Source organism: Leucopleurus acutus (genome assembly GCF_964270905.1).
Source record: "Leucopleurus acutus genome assembly, chromosome: 18".
Taxonomy (NCBI): domain Eukaryota; kingdom Metazoa; phylum Chordata; class Mammalia; order Artiodactyla; family Delphinidae; genus Leucopleurus; species Leucopleurus acutus.
The window spans coordinates 4,998,549-5,016,308 of NC_139160.1; the positions used below are offsets into that span (position 1 = coordinate 4,998,549).

At 42.7% G+C, this 17,760-nt stretch overlaps 1 protein-coding gene across 4 annotated transcripts in view; it reads right to left on the minus strand.

The window, feature by feature from the left end:
* Window positions 1–4,938: 4,938 nt before the first annotated feature.
* LNX2 (ligand of numb-protein X 2) overlaps window positions 4,939–17,760 on the minus strand; it is an 86,451-nt gene continuing 73,629 nt past the window's right edge. For all 4 annotated transcript variants that reach the window (XM_082859289.1, XM_082859287.1, XM_082859286.1 and 1 more), the window contains 2 exons: window positions 9,086–9,244; window positions 4,939–7,132 (listed from right to left, as the gene is read on the minus strand). In XM_082859289.1, coding sequence (XP_082715415.1) covers window positions 6,997–7,132; window positions 9,086–9,244 — 295 coding nt within the window. In that variant the 3' untranslated portion in view covers window positions 4,939–6,996. The remainder of the gene's footprint in view (window positions 7,133–9,085; window positions 9,245–17,760) is intronic.

A 17,760-nucleotide genomic window follows, 5' to 3' on the forward strand; every position in this document is an offset into this window, starting at 1 on the left:
CGCCTGCGTCTTCGCCCCTCATCCCTTAAGTACCCCCGCCCCTCGCCTTCCCGTGAGCGGGTCTGCGGCTTGTGCTGCGGTTTCTGCGTTTGGCTGGCTTGCGGGTAAACCGTGTGTTTGCTGCAGACGTTGGCGTCCCACGTGTTGTGGCTCCTGACGCGGCGGGCAGATGATGGACCTGGTTCCTTCCGTAACAAGGTGAGACAAGAACTCCTTTTCCTCAGGCGTTTACTAGTTATCCGCAGGACAAGCTTTGGTGCCCTGAGCACCCACCACTGTCGGCAGGCGGGGGCCCCAGGAGCAGGAGGCCAGCCCAGGCCCGGGGAGGCCGTGCATCTGCACAGACCACCCTGGGAGAGGCAGGGGTGTGCGACCCAACACGTCCCATGACCTCAGACACTCTTGCATTGATTGGTTCTGAGTCGTGGGCAACAGAGGACTTTTTCATAGAATCTAGGCAAAGTAAAGGAAAGCTTTAACACCCCCAGAACGTCCATGTTGGATAATTGTCACTTCTCTTCCATCAGAGTCTAAGCGGTAGATCTTTCTAAATCTCTCTAGAACTAGTGGTAGTTCTGCGGGTGGTCCAAGGAAGGGTGGTAGTTGGATTCACCCTTAAACAGAAACTTCTCGAGGAAGCAGGTGAGAACTGGTAAGGGTTCATAAAGAGCCCATCCGCAAAGCATGACTTGCAGGTGAGCAAGTGAACAGCGCCGGCGGGAGCCACTGTGTTCGCAGGCGGCGCGGGGGCTGCAGCCGCCCTCCCGAGTGGGGACGCCTGCTCTGGGCCGCGGGCAGGTGGCCGCAGGGTCCCCACGGGCTGGTCGCCTGCTCCTTTGCTGGTAAAGGTTCCGCGTCTCTTACTTGGCACTTTACAGACAGTGGGCGCGGGGCGTCGGTACATCACTTCTAGAGAGCTTCCGTGTTGCCATAGAAACCAGTTGGCTTAGATTTACCCTAAAATGGCAAAAGAGCTTTCTAATAAGGACCCCGAGGAGTTGAAACCTCCCCTTCAGCAGGCAGAGAGACTGAAGAGAAAAGGCTCACTTTCTGAATTCCCAGCCCCTAACTGGGCAGCAGGTCAGCAGGCCGCTGGAATCTACACTGGTTCATTTATCACCAAGTGTGGACAAACGCAGGGGAGTCTGGGTTATGACAGACGAAGTCAGGTGTTATAAAGCAGTGATCCAGAGCCCAGCTGTGTCTTGGATGCCCACAGTAGGTGCTGGATAAGTTTCTGTTTAAACGACCACATGGTAAAGAAACACGTCAGTCACTTGAACGTGCTTGGGTATTTAAAGGCAACTTAAGGAGTATGCGTCAGCATGCAGCCTTAACACCCCACTCTCCGTTTATTTAATACCTTGACTTCACTTGGCACTTTAAGAATCTTACTTCAGCTCTTAGCTTTAATACTGCAAGCCAGTTAAATCTGAACGAATGGGGAGGGACTTCCCTGGCAGTCCAGTGGTTAGGACTCCGTGCTTCCGCGGCAGGGAGCGGGGGTTCGATCCCTGGCTGGGGAACCAAGATCCCACATGCCCCGTGGTGCAGCCAACAACAACAACAACAAACTATCAACGAGTGGGGTTTTTCCTCTACGGCCCGACGAGGCCTTCGGGCATGATGAACGGGTGAGGTAACCTTAGAAGCTATCCAGGTTGGTTAACTTCACATTTAACTTTACCCATCCATTTATCTGACTAAAGTCTCAAGTATCTGAGCAATAAAGCAGCAGCCCGCTTTAATACGCAAAAGAATGGAAATCAGGAAGTTGTAGCCGTGCTTTTGTAGGGAGAAAAGTGCGACAGCTGTGAGGGAGGGAGGGCTGCGCTGTCTGAAAACCAGCTCACGTGGCGCAGTGTCCTGAGAAAACGAACCCCCCAGATCCGCCTCCCACCTCTTCCTGTGGGAGCTATCTCTGGGTTTAACACAAGCTGTGTTTGCTCTGGATAAGTTGCTGACAGTGATCTCTGCAACTCCTTTTTTTCCCCTCTGGAAAATGAAAAACTGCTTTAGTGACTCCAGACAGCTTGGAAACTGGCAGCAGGATGGTGAGGACGGCGCTGCATCCCACGCTTTTATGAAACCTCCCCCGACATCTGGGCTGCAGCACAGCTCCCAGCTCGTTTAGGTCAATAAGTTGCCTTTAATCCCACTCTGGCCTGTTTCCCACACGTTTTTTTAAAGGTATAATTGACTTACAACATTAGCTTCAGGTGTGCAAGATTTGACGCTGCATACATTGCAGAATGACCACAGTAAGTCTTGCTAACATCGTCACCATACAGTTAGAACGTTTTTTTTCTCGTGATAACTGTTAAGATCTACTCCTCAGCAACTTTCAAATAGGCAGTGCAGTATCAACTGTAGTCCCCACGCTGTACTTTACATCCTCATGACTTATTTTATAACTGGAAGTTTGTACCTTTTGATCCCCTTCACCTATTCAACCCCCTGCCCCCCACACCTCTGGCAAACCAGCAATCTGTTTTAAGACTCCACATATGAGATGGTTTGGTATTTGTCCTTCTCTTTTTTTTTTTTGCAGTACGCGGGCCTCTCACTCTTGTGGCCTCTCCCGTTGCAGAGCACAGGCTCCGGACGCGCAGGCTCAGCGGCCATGGCTCACGGGCCCAGCCGCTCCGCGGCATGTGGGATCTTCCCGGACCGGGGCACGAACCCGTGTCCCCTGCATCGGCAGGCGGACTCTCAACCGCTGCGCCACCAGGGAAGCCCTGTCCTTCTCTCTGACTTATCTAATTTAGCATGATGCCCTCCAGGTCCATCCATGTTGTCCCACATGGCAGGATTGATTTCTTACGGCTAAACAGTATTCCATTGTTTACATACACCACGTCTTTATCCATTGATGGACATGTAGGTTATTTCCACATCTTGGCTATTGTGAACAATGCTGCAGTGAACATGGGGGTGTCAATAACTCTTCTCCACATGTTCCTTGTGGGATATTATTGTAGTAAGAACTACTACAGACTGTGCTGGTGTCAGTTTTTCTGCATTTCACATAGTTCAGAAATGAAATCTAAACATATCTTGACTGTTCGGAACAATCATAGTAATTAATGACTAATTGGAGGAACCGCAGTCTGGTGGTCACGTTAGACTGCAGGGGTGGCTGGAGTCGACAGTGCAGAGGGGACAGAGCTTTTGGGTGGAGAGGGAGGGTTAGACGGAAGAGTACTTCACTGTGGAGAAGCCGGACACACTTGGGCCGGGTGGTCACGGGCAGCATCAGTGGTCATAAATCCTGTGGACAGTCCGTGCCCTCGAGACGACAAGAGGAGAATTGCGCTCTTCCTCCCCCAAGCCCATCATCCCAGTCTAATGGTGAGGAACAGCAGACGAACGCCGATAGAGCGCGTCCTGCAATGTCCCCGTCCATCCTCTTCAACACTGTCAAGATCCTCGTAAACAAGGAAAGTCTGAGAAAGTGGCCTCACAGCCAAGGAAGACCTAAGGAGACGTGACCCTGGAACAGAAAAGCACAGGAGGCCTAGCTTCTCTCTGGGATACCCTGGCTTCTTCAGGAGGTGCAGAATCTGATATTTAATGTCTGGTTTTAAAAACTGTTTGAAACAGTGGTATTCAAGCATCTACCTGACAAGTTGTCCTAGCACACATCATGACCATAAAAATGCAATGTAATAAGATCTTTTAGGAGGAGAAGGGTGTTTGCCCTGAGAGGTCGATAATGATTTCTCAAGGAGGTGATGTCACTTGAGCCAAGCCAGCCACGGAGACCCAGGAGGGCAGGGGGTGGGTGGTGGTTTAGAAGAGAGGCAGGGGAGGTGGGACCAGGTCGTGAGGGGCCTTCCACGCGGTGCTGAGCCGCTGTGCAGACGACATGGAACTGCCGAAGACCTGCACACAGGGTTGGGGTTTAGGAAGGTTACTCTGCTGTCATGAGAGTCTGGATCGGAAGAGTGGAAGTAGGCAGAGGCCTGGGCAAATTCAGTTTTGCGGGCGGGACTGAGATTTAGGGGCCCTAAAGCAACAGGATGCTCAGTCTACAGACTGGGAGCTACAGACCCAGGGCATCAGTGGTATTCAGAATGGCAAGGTGGCAGTCAGAGACGGTACTTAAAACTGTGACAGAAGTAGGTGATGGGAGCCAAAATGAAGTCCAGTATGAAGGCCTGCTGAGATTCATCATAGGAGGATCATTCTCCTGAAAGTGGGGAGTGGAGGCAAGAGGGGGCGGCGCTCAAGCTCTGCCTCCAGACATGGGACCATGTGAACGTGCAGAGAAGGGAAAGCACCGCAGGGGCATGGGAGGGAACACCACCAGTGTGTGTGGAGGTGCATGGGCCTCCCGAGCTGTGGAAATCCTGATTGGGGTTGGACCAGAGGCCTTGGGTTGAGCTTAACTTACTAGGAAATTGGGAGCTAACTTTCAACTAAAACTTTTTTTTTTTTTTTTTAATGCAGGGAGTGAGCAAAGCTCTACAAGAACAGAAATCCCAGTGTCAGGACTGCCTGGTAGGTGCAGTTGAGGAAACCAGTGCTGCCGTCCCATGGAAATGCAAGGTGAGCCATAGAGGTGATTTAGTTTTCTAGTAACCACATTAAAGTAAAAAACTGGTCAAATTAATAACTTTATACAACCCAATATGTCCAAGGTATTAGCATGTCAACACGTGGCACTAGTCACATTTCTGGTCCTCAGTGGCCACCGTCTAGAGGTCCTGCACAGGCTGAGATCCCGAGTGTCAGTAGGGATCACCTGTGTTCTGCCTACAGCAGTGAGAATTAGGAGATGGATTCGTGATCCCAAGTCTTCAAGCTTGGGATATCGTAGCGATGACAAGATGCCACGAACAAAAACAAGGACCACACATGAGTCAGCATCTGCTGTGCAGGAAAAGAGACAATGTCGCTCTTACGGAAAGGATGATTTTTATTTCCATCCTAAATGATTATCACACCATTATTTAAACACATCTGAAAAATCCTGAAGTAATTTAAACTGAAGGCACAGAACAAATCAAAATATCTAAGCTTAAAATGAGAGAATTCAAATATTTCAACAGTATCAATAAATTATGAACAAGTTTCCATCACCAAATATCATTCTGACCAACAGCTATAGTCTTTTATAATAAAACCAAATTAGCTTAAACTGATTTCAAGATTTCCATGATAAAAATAATATTGAAAAAAAGTCATCTTTCAAAATATTCATTTTATCACCAGGTTCGCTGTAAGCATTTTATTTATAACAAAGTGGCAGTTAGGATATTTGTTGATGGGTGACCACTCCCCAAGAATGATGCATTCTTACAAAATGTTTTAAAAAATAGCAAAGTAGGCTACAAAATTCTATTTGGGGAGCAGGAAAAAAAACTTGTTCTATGTCAATTAGAATAACAAAGCATTTCAGTATCAAGTTGCTTCAAAAGCCCATCATCACATAACAGTAATATACTGCATAGGGCATTCCACTGCCTCTTGGTTAACTGCTGATCATACAGTGTCGCTGAGGGGTTGAACAAGTCAGTAATGGTTATTGTTGCCATTTCTTATTTAGTCAAGAGATATGTTTAAAAACAATCGTTAAAAAACTCACTGGAATAATCTGTGACACGCTACAGAAACAATAAACCCCAGCAAGGCAACTGCTAAGTTTTGAAATAAAGTGGTCATGCTCCATAATATACTGTAGTATTCTGAAATACATTCTCTGACCATCAACACCATTTATTAGAGGTCACTTGTATTAGCTCAGATTCTGAACTGGATTTCTAAATGAAACTTTTTTCAAGTATGCATAATATTCATAAGGTAAAGACTTTCCTCTTATTCACTTCTTTATGTGTGCTTCCAGTGGACAACTGTGATGGTTAAAAGACAAACAAGATGGGCTGGTCAGTTTTCAGAAACATTTCAAAAAGCATGAGACAGTCTAGTGACCAGAAGGACTGACTGAAAAGTGTTTTTAAAATCCGGCATAGCAGGTTTCACATGTTAGTATCTTTCAGAATTTTTCCTGAAATAACTAAGTAAAGAAATAATGGGGAAAAATAACGGTTTCTAAAACACTTGAGAATAAAGTAAAAAAGGTGTGTCTTCTGCTTAGCTGTGATATATATGAATGTGCATTTAACAGCAATATGGTTTCATTTTTATCATCTAATTGCATAAATCACAGAAACATTTCCAGCCAAGTTTGCTGATAGGAGTATAATACAAACGCTAGAAAACGATTTTTAGCAAAAACTGCTTCAAAATTTTCCTACCTGACAAAACATTCTCTTGGAAATGGCTCTTCAATGCATTCGGGCTGTGCAGGTAAGTGCGGCTTTCACCATCTCCAGCTCTGAACTATCATTATCTCCGAATTCCTTTGTCACTGGATAGTGTTATCTTTTATTCTCTACTATTCTAATAATGGTACATTATTTTTAAAAAATCTCTTTAGGGGTCTCAGACTTAATGTCTTCATCTATGAGTACTGAGATTAAAGCAGAAATAAAATAAGCCAGAAAAATCCCCTTATAAACAGCATGAAGTTTTGAAATGTGGCACCGGTGTAAACTGGGAAAGCCTTATCCAAACTCCAAACGCATCCGTTCCCAGCACTGCCGCCCCAGGGGCAGCACGTGCTGCCCGTCTTGGGCACGTGGAACTCATTTTCTCACTCAGTTAGTGAAAACAGAGCCACCAGAAGTCATCTGACCCAGCCGGCTGGCTCACAGTTTGGGCGGACTTCATTCTTTATTATAGCTCACATTGTGACAGCTGAGAATCTGAATTCTGAAAATGTGGTCTCACAAGGGTTAGTGGAAGACGGGCACTGAGCTGGCAAACGGAAGGAAACCATTTCAATAACAAAAGACGAGCCTAGTGGTTTTGACCCTGGTATACCCAGCTGTGTCTGCAGCCCCTTACAAACAGAAACTTGACAAAACCAAAGGGTTTTCTTTCCAAGCCCTAAAAAAAGGAAGATGTTTGACTTAAAACCAACTTCAGAGTCTACACCAGGCTGCCAGGCCAGCAGACCACTGTCAGTGTGACTTTGTTCCTCTGCCCCTTCAGCATGGGGACCAACGCCGAGTGGCTCATGCCCACGGTCGACAGGCCGTTTACGGCCACGATCATGTCTCCACACCTGCACAACGACAGACAGAGACAGTCACTGTTTCTGTGATTCTGAAACTGTTATCCCGGGACTTGCTTCGCAGGAAAACCACACTTAACCACTGTCAATGAGTAGGCTACACTGTTTACTTTGAGAGACACCTGGGGTGATTTCTAAGCCTATGTTGGCTTTCCCTTGCCAATCAAGGACACCCCTTGCCAGCCTCTCCTCTAACTGGTAGATGATTTTAAGGGCAAGCAGAATAATTTTCATATAAGCTTAAGCAACATATAGTTAAGAGAATAAATCTGCTGCCTTTTTTTTTTTTGTGGTACGCGGGCCTCTCACTGCTGTGGCCTCTCCCGTTGCGGAGCACAGGCCCCGGACGCGCAGGCCCAGCGGCCATGGCTCACGGGCCCAGCCGCTCCGCGGCATGTGGGGTCTTCCCGGACCGGGGCATGAACCCACGTCCCCTGCATCGGCAGGCGGACTCTCAACCACTGCGCCACCAGGGAAGCCCCTGCTGCCTCTTTTAAAAATACCAGATGATACATTTGGACGGTGTTGCTGATTTTCATTGTTCATCCTTACCGCTCATACATTCGAGGGCTCAATTAAATTGAGAATAAGACCCGCACCTCCTCTGTCAGCTACGCATGCTCACTGTCCTCCAAGGCGAATTACCACAAATGGATGATGAATCCGAAGACCTTTCTAGCCTTTATGATTTTTAGTCTTTAGTTTGAATACAAATATGCTACTTTATTGTGAGCTACTTCAGTTTCTTTTTGGAAGTAAGTGGAAGTTACTTTATAATTTGCATGAGACCCAGACTGGTTGAGTAACTTGGCTAAGAGAACGGTTAAGTCATCCCCCCATTCCTCTTTCCTCCTAAAATAATGATGTTTTCCATCTGTGTCAGGGCAAGACTGATCTGCAGCACACTAACCCTGATCGGCTTGTCCCAATATTCTTGAGCTGTCACTCTGTGTTTGCAAACAGTGTAAACTCCCCATTTGTGCAGCACGCTGACGAGGCTGTCAGCATCCACTTTTTAAGAACCGTTTCTTTCATCCAAAACTAGGCACTAAGAACTTGGTCTCCCATCTCCTCTGCTTGTGTAATCTCTTGATATAAGACCTCTTTCTTCTCAACGTGCCTGAGCTTTGAAAAAGAGGCGGCACAGAGATTGAGAGAGTACTTTTTGCCCAGTGGTGACAGTAGCGGGGCTGAATGGCAAAGGCTCTGAGCCACACGGTCCTGGTTTAAATCACTGTCAACTACTTCCAGCTGTTTGACTGTGGGCAGGTTTTTAACCTGTCGAAGCCTCAGTTATCTTGCGTATAAAATAGGAACCACAGCAGCACTTACCTCACAGGTTACTAAGAAGATTCAGTAACCCGTGCCCAGCACCTAGTCCTGTGCCTGGCCCGCACATCACCCATCCAGTGTTGACGAAGACTTTACTACATATACAAGGCCCTGTGGTGGCTGCCAGGGATATAGCAAGAAATGCACAAAATCCCTCCCATGTGGACTTGCATAAATTGAATGTTAGGCTGACATAAGTGCTGCAGAGAAAAAGTTACCTAATGACAGGACTGGGCCCAAGTGTTCAGAGCAAGTTGTCACGTCACAATGTGCCCAAACGACTCAGCTTTATTTTGTTAATCTAATAACAGGCACTGAACCTATGAGTGCCAAGATGGTAAAGGCGATGCTTCAATCTAGACCAGGGCTGGCAGACTGTTCTGTAAAGGGCCAGATGGTAGATCAATATCTCAGGCTCTGCGAATCACTGGTCTCTGTCACAGCCACTCGGCTCTGCCGTCGTGGCCCGGAAGCAGCCACGGGTGATACGCAAACGAGTGAGCGTGGGCATGTTCCAATAAAACTTTATAAAAACAGACATCAGGCTGGATTTGGAGCTGACCCCAGTCTAGAATAAACACAAAGTACATCATTAAACATAACAAGACTCACTTTAATCTTCCGTCGTAATAAGCAGGAGTTCCCAAGACAATGGTTTTAATGAAGAAAGGCTGATTGGTGTGGTTTTCTTCATATCCACCAACGATACTGAAGCCCCAGCTTCCCAAGTAACTTCTTCGCAAAACTATATCATGGCAGCTGTGAAGGGCACTATAAACAAAAACAGAAATCAAGAAAAATTAGTGGGAAGGCTTTTTATAGCCTGTTCACGTTTGTTGTAACTACACACCATGTTGCGTGCATCACTGCTGGGGAGCAACAAACAACATGCTAGAACTTCTCATCTGGCCACTTTCTTAGCTCAGTGACCAGCATTTAAAAAGGCTCCTGGGATGCAGAAGAGTCCCACACAGTGGCCTGATATTTTAGGACAGTGCAGGTTGTTTCCATTATTCTGAATCTTCTGCAAAAAAACAAAACACAGATGAGCAGTTGTCTGGTACACCCAGCAAATCATAGTGGAAGAGCCTCCCTCTTAGGAAAACCAGAGCTGCTGCCCTAGGTGGCGGCCCCTGTGACCCACAGTTGCTGAGTACGGGTTTGCATCCAATAGAGACCTCCGAGAATCCACAGAACAGCGGCTGTTTATTGACAGGTATTCTTTTGACACAGGTGGGCTCAAAAACAGGTTTTACTATCCTGTGTATTTATTTTTTAACTTTATATTGGAATATAGTTGATTTACAGTATTGTGTTTCAGGTGTACAGCTAAGTGATTCAGTTATACATATATACATATCCATTCTTTTTCAATTCTTTTCACATATAGGTTATTACAGAATATTGCATAGAGTTCCCTGTGCTATACAGTAGGTCTTTGTTGGTTGTCTATTTTATATGTAGTAGCGTGTTTATGTTAACCCCAAACTGCTAATTTATCCCTCCCCACCATGTTTCCCTTTGGTAACTGGAAGTGTGTTTTCGAAGTCCATGACTCTGTTTCTGTTTTGTAAATAAGTTGATTTGTATCATTTTTTAAAGATTCCACATATAAGTGACATATGATAATTGTCTTTCTCTGTCTGACTTCACTTAGTATGATAATCTCTAGGTCCATCCATGTTGCTGCAAATGGCATTATTTCACTTTTTATGGCTGAGTAGTATTCCATTGTATACACGTACCACATCTTTATCTGTTCCTCTGTCGATGGACGTTTAGGTTGTTTCCATGTCTTAGCTATTGTAAATAGAGCTGCAGTGAACATTGGGGTGCCTGTATCTTTTTGAATTATGGTTTTCTCTGGATATATGCCCAGGAGTGGGATTGCTGGATCGTATGGTAGATCTGTTTTTAGTTATCTAAGGAACCTCCATACTGTTCTCCATAGTGGTTGTACCAATTACATTCCCACCAACAGTGTTGTTGGGTTCCCTTTTCTCCACACCCTTTCCAGCATTTATTGTTTGTAGACTTTTTAATGATGGCTATTCTAACTGGTGTGAGGTGATACCTCATTGTAATTTTGATTTGCATTTTTCTAATAATTAGCAATTCTGAGCCTATTTTCATGTGCTATTTGGCCATCTGTATGTCTTCTTTGGAGAAATGTCTGTTTAGATCGGCCCGTTTTTTAAATTGGGTTGTTTTTTTTTTAATATAGAGCTGCATAAACTATTTGTATATTTTGGAGATTAATCCCTTGTTAGTTGCATCGTTTGCAAATATTTTCTCCCATTCTGTGGGTTGTCTTTTCATTTTGTTCATAGTTTCCTTTGTTGTGCAAAAGCTTTTAAGTTTAATTAGGTCCCATTTGTTTATTTTTGCTTTTATTTTCATTACTCTAGGAGGTGGATCCAAAAAGATATTGCTGTGATTTATGTCAAAGAGTATTCTGCCTGTGTTTTCCCTTTAGAGTTTTAAAGTATCTAGCCTTACATTTAAGTCTTTAATCCATTTTGAGTTTATTTTTGTGTATGGTGTTAGAAAATGTTCTAATTTCATTATTTTACATGTAGCTATTTGGTTTTCCCAGCACCACTTATTGAGGAGGCTGTCTTTTCTCCATTGTATATTCTTGCCTCCTTTATCAAAAATAAGGTGACCATATGTGCATGTGTTTATCTCTGGGCTTTCTATCCTGTTCCATTGATCTATATCAGTACCATACTGTTTTGATGACTGTAGCTTTGTAGTATAGGCTGAAGTCAGGGAGTCTGATTCTTCCAGCTCCTTTTATTTTTGATCAGTATATTTTTAAATTGAAGTATAGTTGATTTACAGTGTTGTGTTAATTTCTGCTGTACAGCAAAGTGATTGTTTTACATATATATACATTATTTTTTGTAGTCTTTTCCATTATGGTTTATTGTAGGATACTGACTAGTTCTCTGTGCTATACAGTAGGACCTTGATGTTTACCCATTCTATATATAAAAGCTTACATCTGCTAACCCTAACCTCCCATTCCACCCTTCCCCCAATCCCCTCCCCCTTGGCAACCACCTGTCTGTTTGCTATGTCTGTGAGTCTGTTTCATACATAGGTTTATTTGTGTCATATTTTAGATTCCACATATAAGTGATGTCATATGATATTTGTCTTTCTCTGTCTGACTTCACTTAGTATGATAATCCCTAGGTCCATCCATGATGCTGCAAATAGCACTATTTCATTCTTTTTTTTTATGGCTGAGTAGTAGTAGTCCATTGTATACATGTACCACATCTTTATTCCTCTGTCCATGGACATTTAGGTTGCTTCCGTGTCTTGGCTATTGTAAATAGTGCTGCAGTGGACAATGGGGTGCCTGTCTCTTTTTGAATTACAGTTTCCTCTAGATATATGTTCAGGAGTGGGATTGCTGGATCATATGGTAGCTCTATTTTTAGTTTTTTAAGGAACCTCCATGCTGTTTTCTATAGTGGTTGTATCAATTTACATTCCCACCAACAAGGCAAGAGGGTTCCCTTTTCTCCACACCCTCTCCAGGATTTATTGTTTGTAGACTTTTTAATGATGGCTATTCTGACTGGTGTGAGGTGATACCTCATTGTAATTTTGATTTGCATTTCTCTTATAATTAGCGATGTTGAGCATCTTTTCATGTGCTTATTGGCCATCTGTATGTCATCTTTGGAGAAATGTCTATTTAGGTCTTCTGTCCATTTTTTAATTGGGTTCTTCTGTTGTTGTTGTTGACTTGTGAGCTGTTTATATATTTTGTAAATTAAGGCCTTGTAGGTCACACCATTTGCAGATATTTTCTCCTGTTCTGTAGGTTGTCTTTTTGTTTATGGTTTCCTTTGCTGTGCAAAAGTTCGTAAGTTCGATTAGTTCCCATTTGTTTTTTGTTTTTATTTCTATTGCCTTGGGAGACTGACCTAAGAAAACACTGGTATGATTTACATCAGAGAAAGTTTTGCATACGTTCTCTTCTAGGAGTTTTATGATGTCATGTCTTATGTTTAAGTCTTTAAGCCATTTTGAGTTTATTTTTGTGTATGGCGAGACCTGTGTATGGTGTATCTTCATTGATTTACGTGCGGCTGTCCAACTTTCCCAACACCACTTGCTGAAGAGACTCTTTTCCATTGTGTATTCTTGCCTCCTTTGTCAAAGATTAATTGACTGTAGGTGTATGGGTTTATTTCTGGGCTCTCTATTCTGTTCCATTGATCCATATGTCTGTTTTTGTGCCAGTACCACCCTGTTTTAATTACTGTAGCTTTGTAGTACTGTCTGAAGTCTGGGAGGGTTATACCTTCTGCTTTGTCTTTTTCTTCAGGATTACTTTGGCAATTCTGGGTCTTTTATGGTTCCATATGAATTTTAGATTATTCTAGTTCTGTGAAAAATGTCATTTGATAGGCACTGCATTAAATATGTAGATTGCTTTGGGTAGTATGGCCATTTTAACAATATTCTTCCAATCGATATCTTTCCATTTCCTTGAGTCATCTTCAGTTTCTTTATTCATGTTTTATAGTTCTCAGGGTATAAGTCTGTCACCTCCTTGGTCAGGTTCATTCCTAAGTATTTTATTTGGGGGGTGCAATTTTAAAAGGTATTGTTTTTTACATTCCCTTTCTGATAGTTCATTGTTGGTGTAAAGAAATGCAACTGATTTCTGAATGTTAATCTTGTATACTGCTAACTTGCTGAATTTGTTGATCAGTTCTAGTAGTTTTTGTGTGGAGTTTTTCTCATATAGTATCGTATCATCTGCATATAATGACAATTTTACCTCTTCCTTTCCAATTTGGATACCTTTTATTTCTTTTTCTTGTCTGATTGTTGAGGCTAGGACTTTCAATACTATGTTGAATAGAAGAGATAAGTGGGCATCCTTGTCTTGTTCCAGATTTTAGCAGGAAGGCTTTCAGCTTTTCACCATTTAGAATTATATTGGCTGTGGGTCTGTCATAAATAGCTTTTACTATATTGAGATATGTTCCCTCTATACCCACTTTGGTAAGAGTTTTTTTTTTTTTAAATCATGAGTGGATGTTGAATTTTGTCAAATGCTTTTTCTCCATCTGTTGAGATGATTACGTGGTTTTTGTCTTTTGTTGATGTGGTATATCACATTGATTGATTTGCTTATGTTGAACCATCCTTGCGAACTTGGGGTGAGTCCCACTTGGTCATAGTGTATGATCTTATGTGTTATTTTCTTGAGAATTTCTGCATCTATATTCATCAAAGATACTGGCCTGTAGTTTTCTTTTCCGGTCATGTCTTTGTCTGGTTTTGGAATCAGGGTGATGATAGCTTTATAGAATGTCTTTGGGAGTGTTCTCTTCTCTTCAGTTTTCTGGAAGAGTTTGAGAAGTATTGGTATAAGTTCCTTTTTGTATGTTTGGTAGAATTCGCCTGTGAAGCCATCTGGGTCCTGGACTTTTTGTTTGTAGTGAACTTTAAAATTGCAGATTCTATTTCACTTCTAGTGACTGCTCTGTTCAAATTACCTATTTCTTCTTGATTCAGTTTTGGTGGGCTGTTTGTTTCTAGAAACTTGTCCATTTCTTCTAGGTTGTTGAATTTGTTGGCATATAATTGTTCATCGTATTCCCTTATGGTTTTTGTATTGCTGCACTATTGTTATGTCTCCTTTTTCATTTCTTATTTTGTATATTTGGGTTCTTTCTCTTTTCTTCTTGGTGAGCCTGGCCAGATCCTTTCAAAGAACCAGCTCTTAGTTTTACTGATTATTTTTCTATTGTTCTTCTAATCTCTATTTTATTGATTTCCCCTCTGATCTTTATTATTTCCTCCTCCTGCTGATTTTAGGTTTTGTTTGTCCTTCTTATTCTTTTATTAGGTTGTTTGAGATGAAGGCCTGTATTGCTATGAACTTCTCTCTGAGAACTGCTTTTGCTGTATCCCGTAGATATTGTATGGTTGTTTTCATTGTAATTTATCTCAAGGTATTTTTTAATTTCCTCTTTGATTTCCTTGTTGACCCACTGGTTTTTTAGTAGCATATTGTTTAGTCTCCATGTAACCATTTTTCCCCCCTCATTTCTTTTTCTGTGGTTAATTCCTAGTTGCATGCCATTGTGGTCAGAAAAGATGCTTCAGATAATTTCTGTACTCTTAAATTTGATGAGGCTTGTATTTTGCCCTAGTATGTGGTCAATCCTAGAGAATGTTCCATGTGTACTTGAAAAGAATTGTGTATTCTGGGGTTTTTTTGGTTGTAATGTCCTGAATATATAAATGAAGTCTAACTGTTCTGTTCTATCAGTTAGGATCTTTATTGCTTTACTGATTTTCTGTCTAGAAGATCTGTCCACTGATGTGAGTGGGGTGTTAAAGTCTCCTACTGTTATTGTATTCCTGTCCATTTCTCCCTTTGTTTGTTAGTATTTATGTATTTGGGTGCTCCTACAATAGGTACATACATATATGTTGATTAGTGTCAAATCCTCTTCTTGTACTGATCCTTTCATCATTATATAGTGTCCTTCTTTATCTTTCTTTACAGCCTTTGTTTTAAAGTCTAGTCTGTCTGAGTATTACAACCCCCGCTTTCTTGCCATTTCCATTTGCGTGAAATATCTTTTTCCATTCCCCCACTTTCAATGTATGTCCTTTGCCCTAAAGTGGGTCTCCTGTAGGCAGCATATTGTGGGCTCTTTTCTTTTTTAATCCAATCTGCTACTCTGTGTCTTTTGATTGGAGCATTTAATCATTGATATTTAAGGTAATTATTGATAGATACGTATTTACTGCCATTTTAAACCTTGTCTTCTCATTGGTTTTATACTTCTTCTTTGTCCCTTTTTCTTTAGTGGTTTAATGATTTTCTTTTGTATTATACTTATGTTCTCTTTGGTTTTTGTGAATCTATTGTATACTTTAGATTTGTGGTTAACCCTGTTTTTCAAGTATGTTACCCCCTTCCTGTATCTATTTGCCTTGGATTGAGCCTATATTATGACTGCCAAACACATTCTAGGAAAAAAAAGTTACATTTTCTTACTCTCCTCCCCCACGTTTTATGATTCTGGTGTCCTCTTTTACATCGTCATGTTCATCCTTTTGCTGTTCATTGTGTTTATCATCACTTTCACAGAATTTTTTTTTTTAATCTGTGTACTGGCTTATTTAAGTGATTTACTTTCCACTTGTGACTTTCTCTTTTCTATAGATTCTTCTCTTTCATTTGGAGAAGACCTTTCAATATTTCCTTTAGGATAGGTTTAGTATTGCTGTATTCTTTTAGTTTTTGGTTGTCTGAGAAATTCTTTATCTCTCCTATTCTAAATGATAATCTTGCTGGGTAGAGTATCCTAGGTTGCATATTTTTCCCTTTCAGGACTTTGAAATCTTGCTACTCCGTTTTGGCCTGCAATGTTTCTGTAGAGAAATCAGCTGATAGCCTTATGGGGGCTTCCTTTATTATTAACTCTTTTTCTCTTGCTGCCTTTAGAATCTTCTCTTTAACTTGTGCCATTTTTATTATAATATGTCTTGGTATAGGTCTGTTTGGGTTTATCTTGTTTATCCTGTACCTGGATATCTGTTTCCTTCTTTAGGTTTGGGAAGTTTTCAGCCACAATTTTTTCAAATACATTTCGGTCCCCTTTTCTGTTTCTTCCCCTTCTGGAATTCCTATTATAAGTAGGTTGGCCCACTTTATCCCATACGTCTCTTATATTGCTTTCATTATTTTTCGTTTGGTTTTCTGTCTGCTGTCCTGATTGGGTGATTTTCATTATTCTACCTTCCAGGTCACGTATTCGTTTTTCTGCCTTATTCATTCTGTTGTTCATTGCCTTCAGCTCAGCTTTCATCTCTGCAAATGAGTTTTCTTATTTTTCTTGGTTCCTCTTTATAGTGTCTAGCTCATTTTTACAGTACTCTGCATTTCTGTCCACAGCCTTTCTTAATTCCTTCAGTCTAATAGACACCCATTTCAACAAGGAGATAATGAAAATACTGAAGAGGTCTGTTTCATTGTTTGTTCTTTCTGGGGAATTCTCTTGTCATTTAATTGGGAGTGGTTCCTCTGCTTCTTCATTTTACTTACATTTCTTATATTGTATTTTTTATATTTAGTTATATATCTCTTACTCTGTGGCCTTGGAGCGCTAGTTATATTTAGGGGCGTTGCTGTGTAGCGTGTGTGGGTTTAATATTTGGTGCGAGGGTGGTTTTTAGTATGGATGCATGTCGCCTATTTCCTCAGCACGTGCTGATCATTATCCCCCTGATAGGGAGTGTGCTGATGCCTGGTCCTGGGATTCTGGGTGGTGGTGGCAGCTCAGGCTCACCCCTGGAGCACATGATGGGAGTGGAGGTAGCTCACGACCACTCCTGTAGTCCAGGAGGGACGTGGCAGTGGCTTGTGACTGCTCCTGGCATCTGGGCAGGAGGCGGCTTGCTACTGCTCCTGGAGCCCGTGCAGGCAGTGTCCTGACCTCTGAGCGCACACACAGGGGAAAAAGCTACAGTGGAAGGTCCTGCCCCTCCCCTTGTGCCTCCCCCAAACAGTGGTGCCTGGCCTCTAAGGTGGCCCAGGCTTCCTCCATGTATACCCTCAGGTGCAGTCACAGTAGATGTCAGCCCCCCACCCCCCGCGGCTGTTTCTGCACAGCCAACCCCAGTCCTCTCCCCAGGTCTGATCTCAAAGGCCAAGTTCCAGCATCCACCTGCACGGGCAGACATGTGTCTCAGGCTGGGGAGTGCAGGGTGGTGGCACTGACCATCTGTGCAGTCTTCCCACTGCTCTGGCTGCCATAAAACCAGCTGCTGCGTTCTCCTCTGAGGTTCTGAAGCTCCCCTTCTGTCCTGGCTAATCTTCCCGCTGGTGAGGGGGCCTCCCAGGATGCAGGAACCTTTCCTCTTTCACAGCTCCCTCCCAGGGGCACAGGTCCTGTCCTGATTCCTGTCTCACTTTCTTTTTCTCTTTCTTTTGTCCTACCTGGTTATGTGAAGATTTTCTTGCCCTTTCAGCAGTCTGAGGTCTTCTGCCAGCATTCAGTAGATACTCTGTGAGAATTGTTCCACATGTAGATGTATTTGTGGGAGAAGGTGAGCTTCACGTCCTACTGCTTCGCCATCTTGATCACTTATCCATTTTTCCTTCTCAGGATTGCTTTGGCTATTTGGGGTCTTTTGTGTTTCCATACAAGTTTTTAAATTTTTTTAGTTCTGTGAAAAATGCCATTGGTAATTTGATAGGGATTGCATCGACTCTGTAGATTGCCTTGTACTAT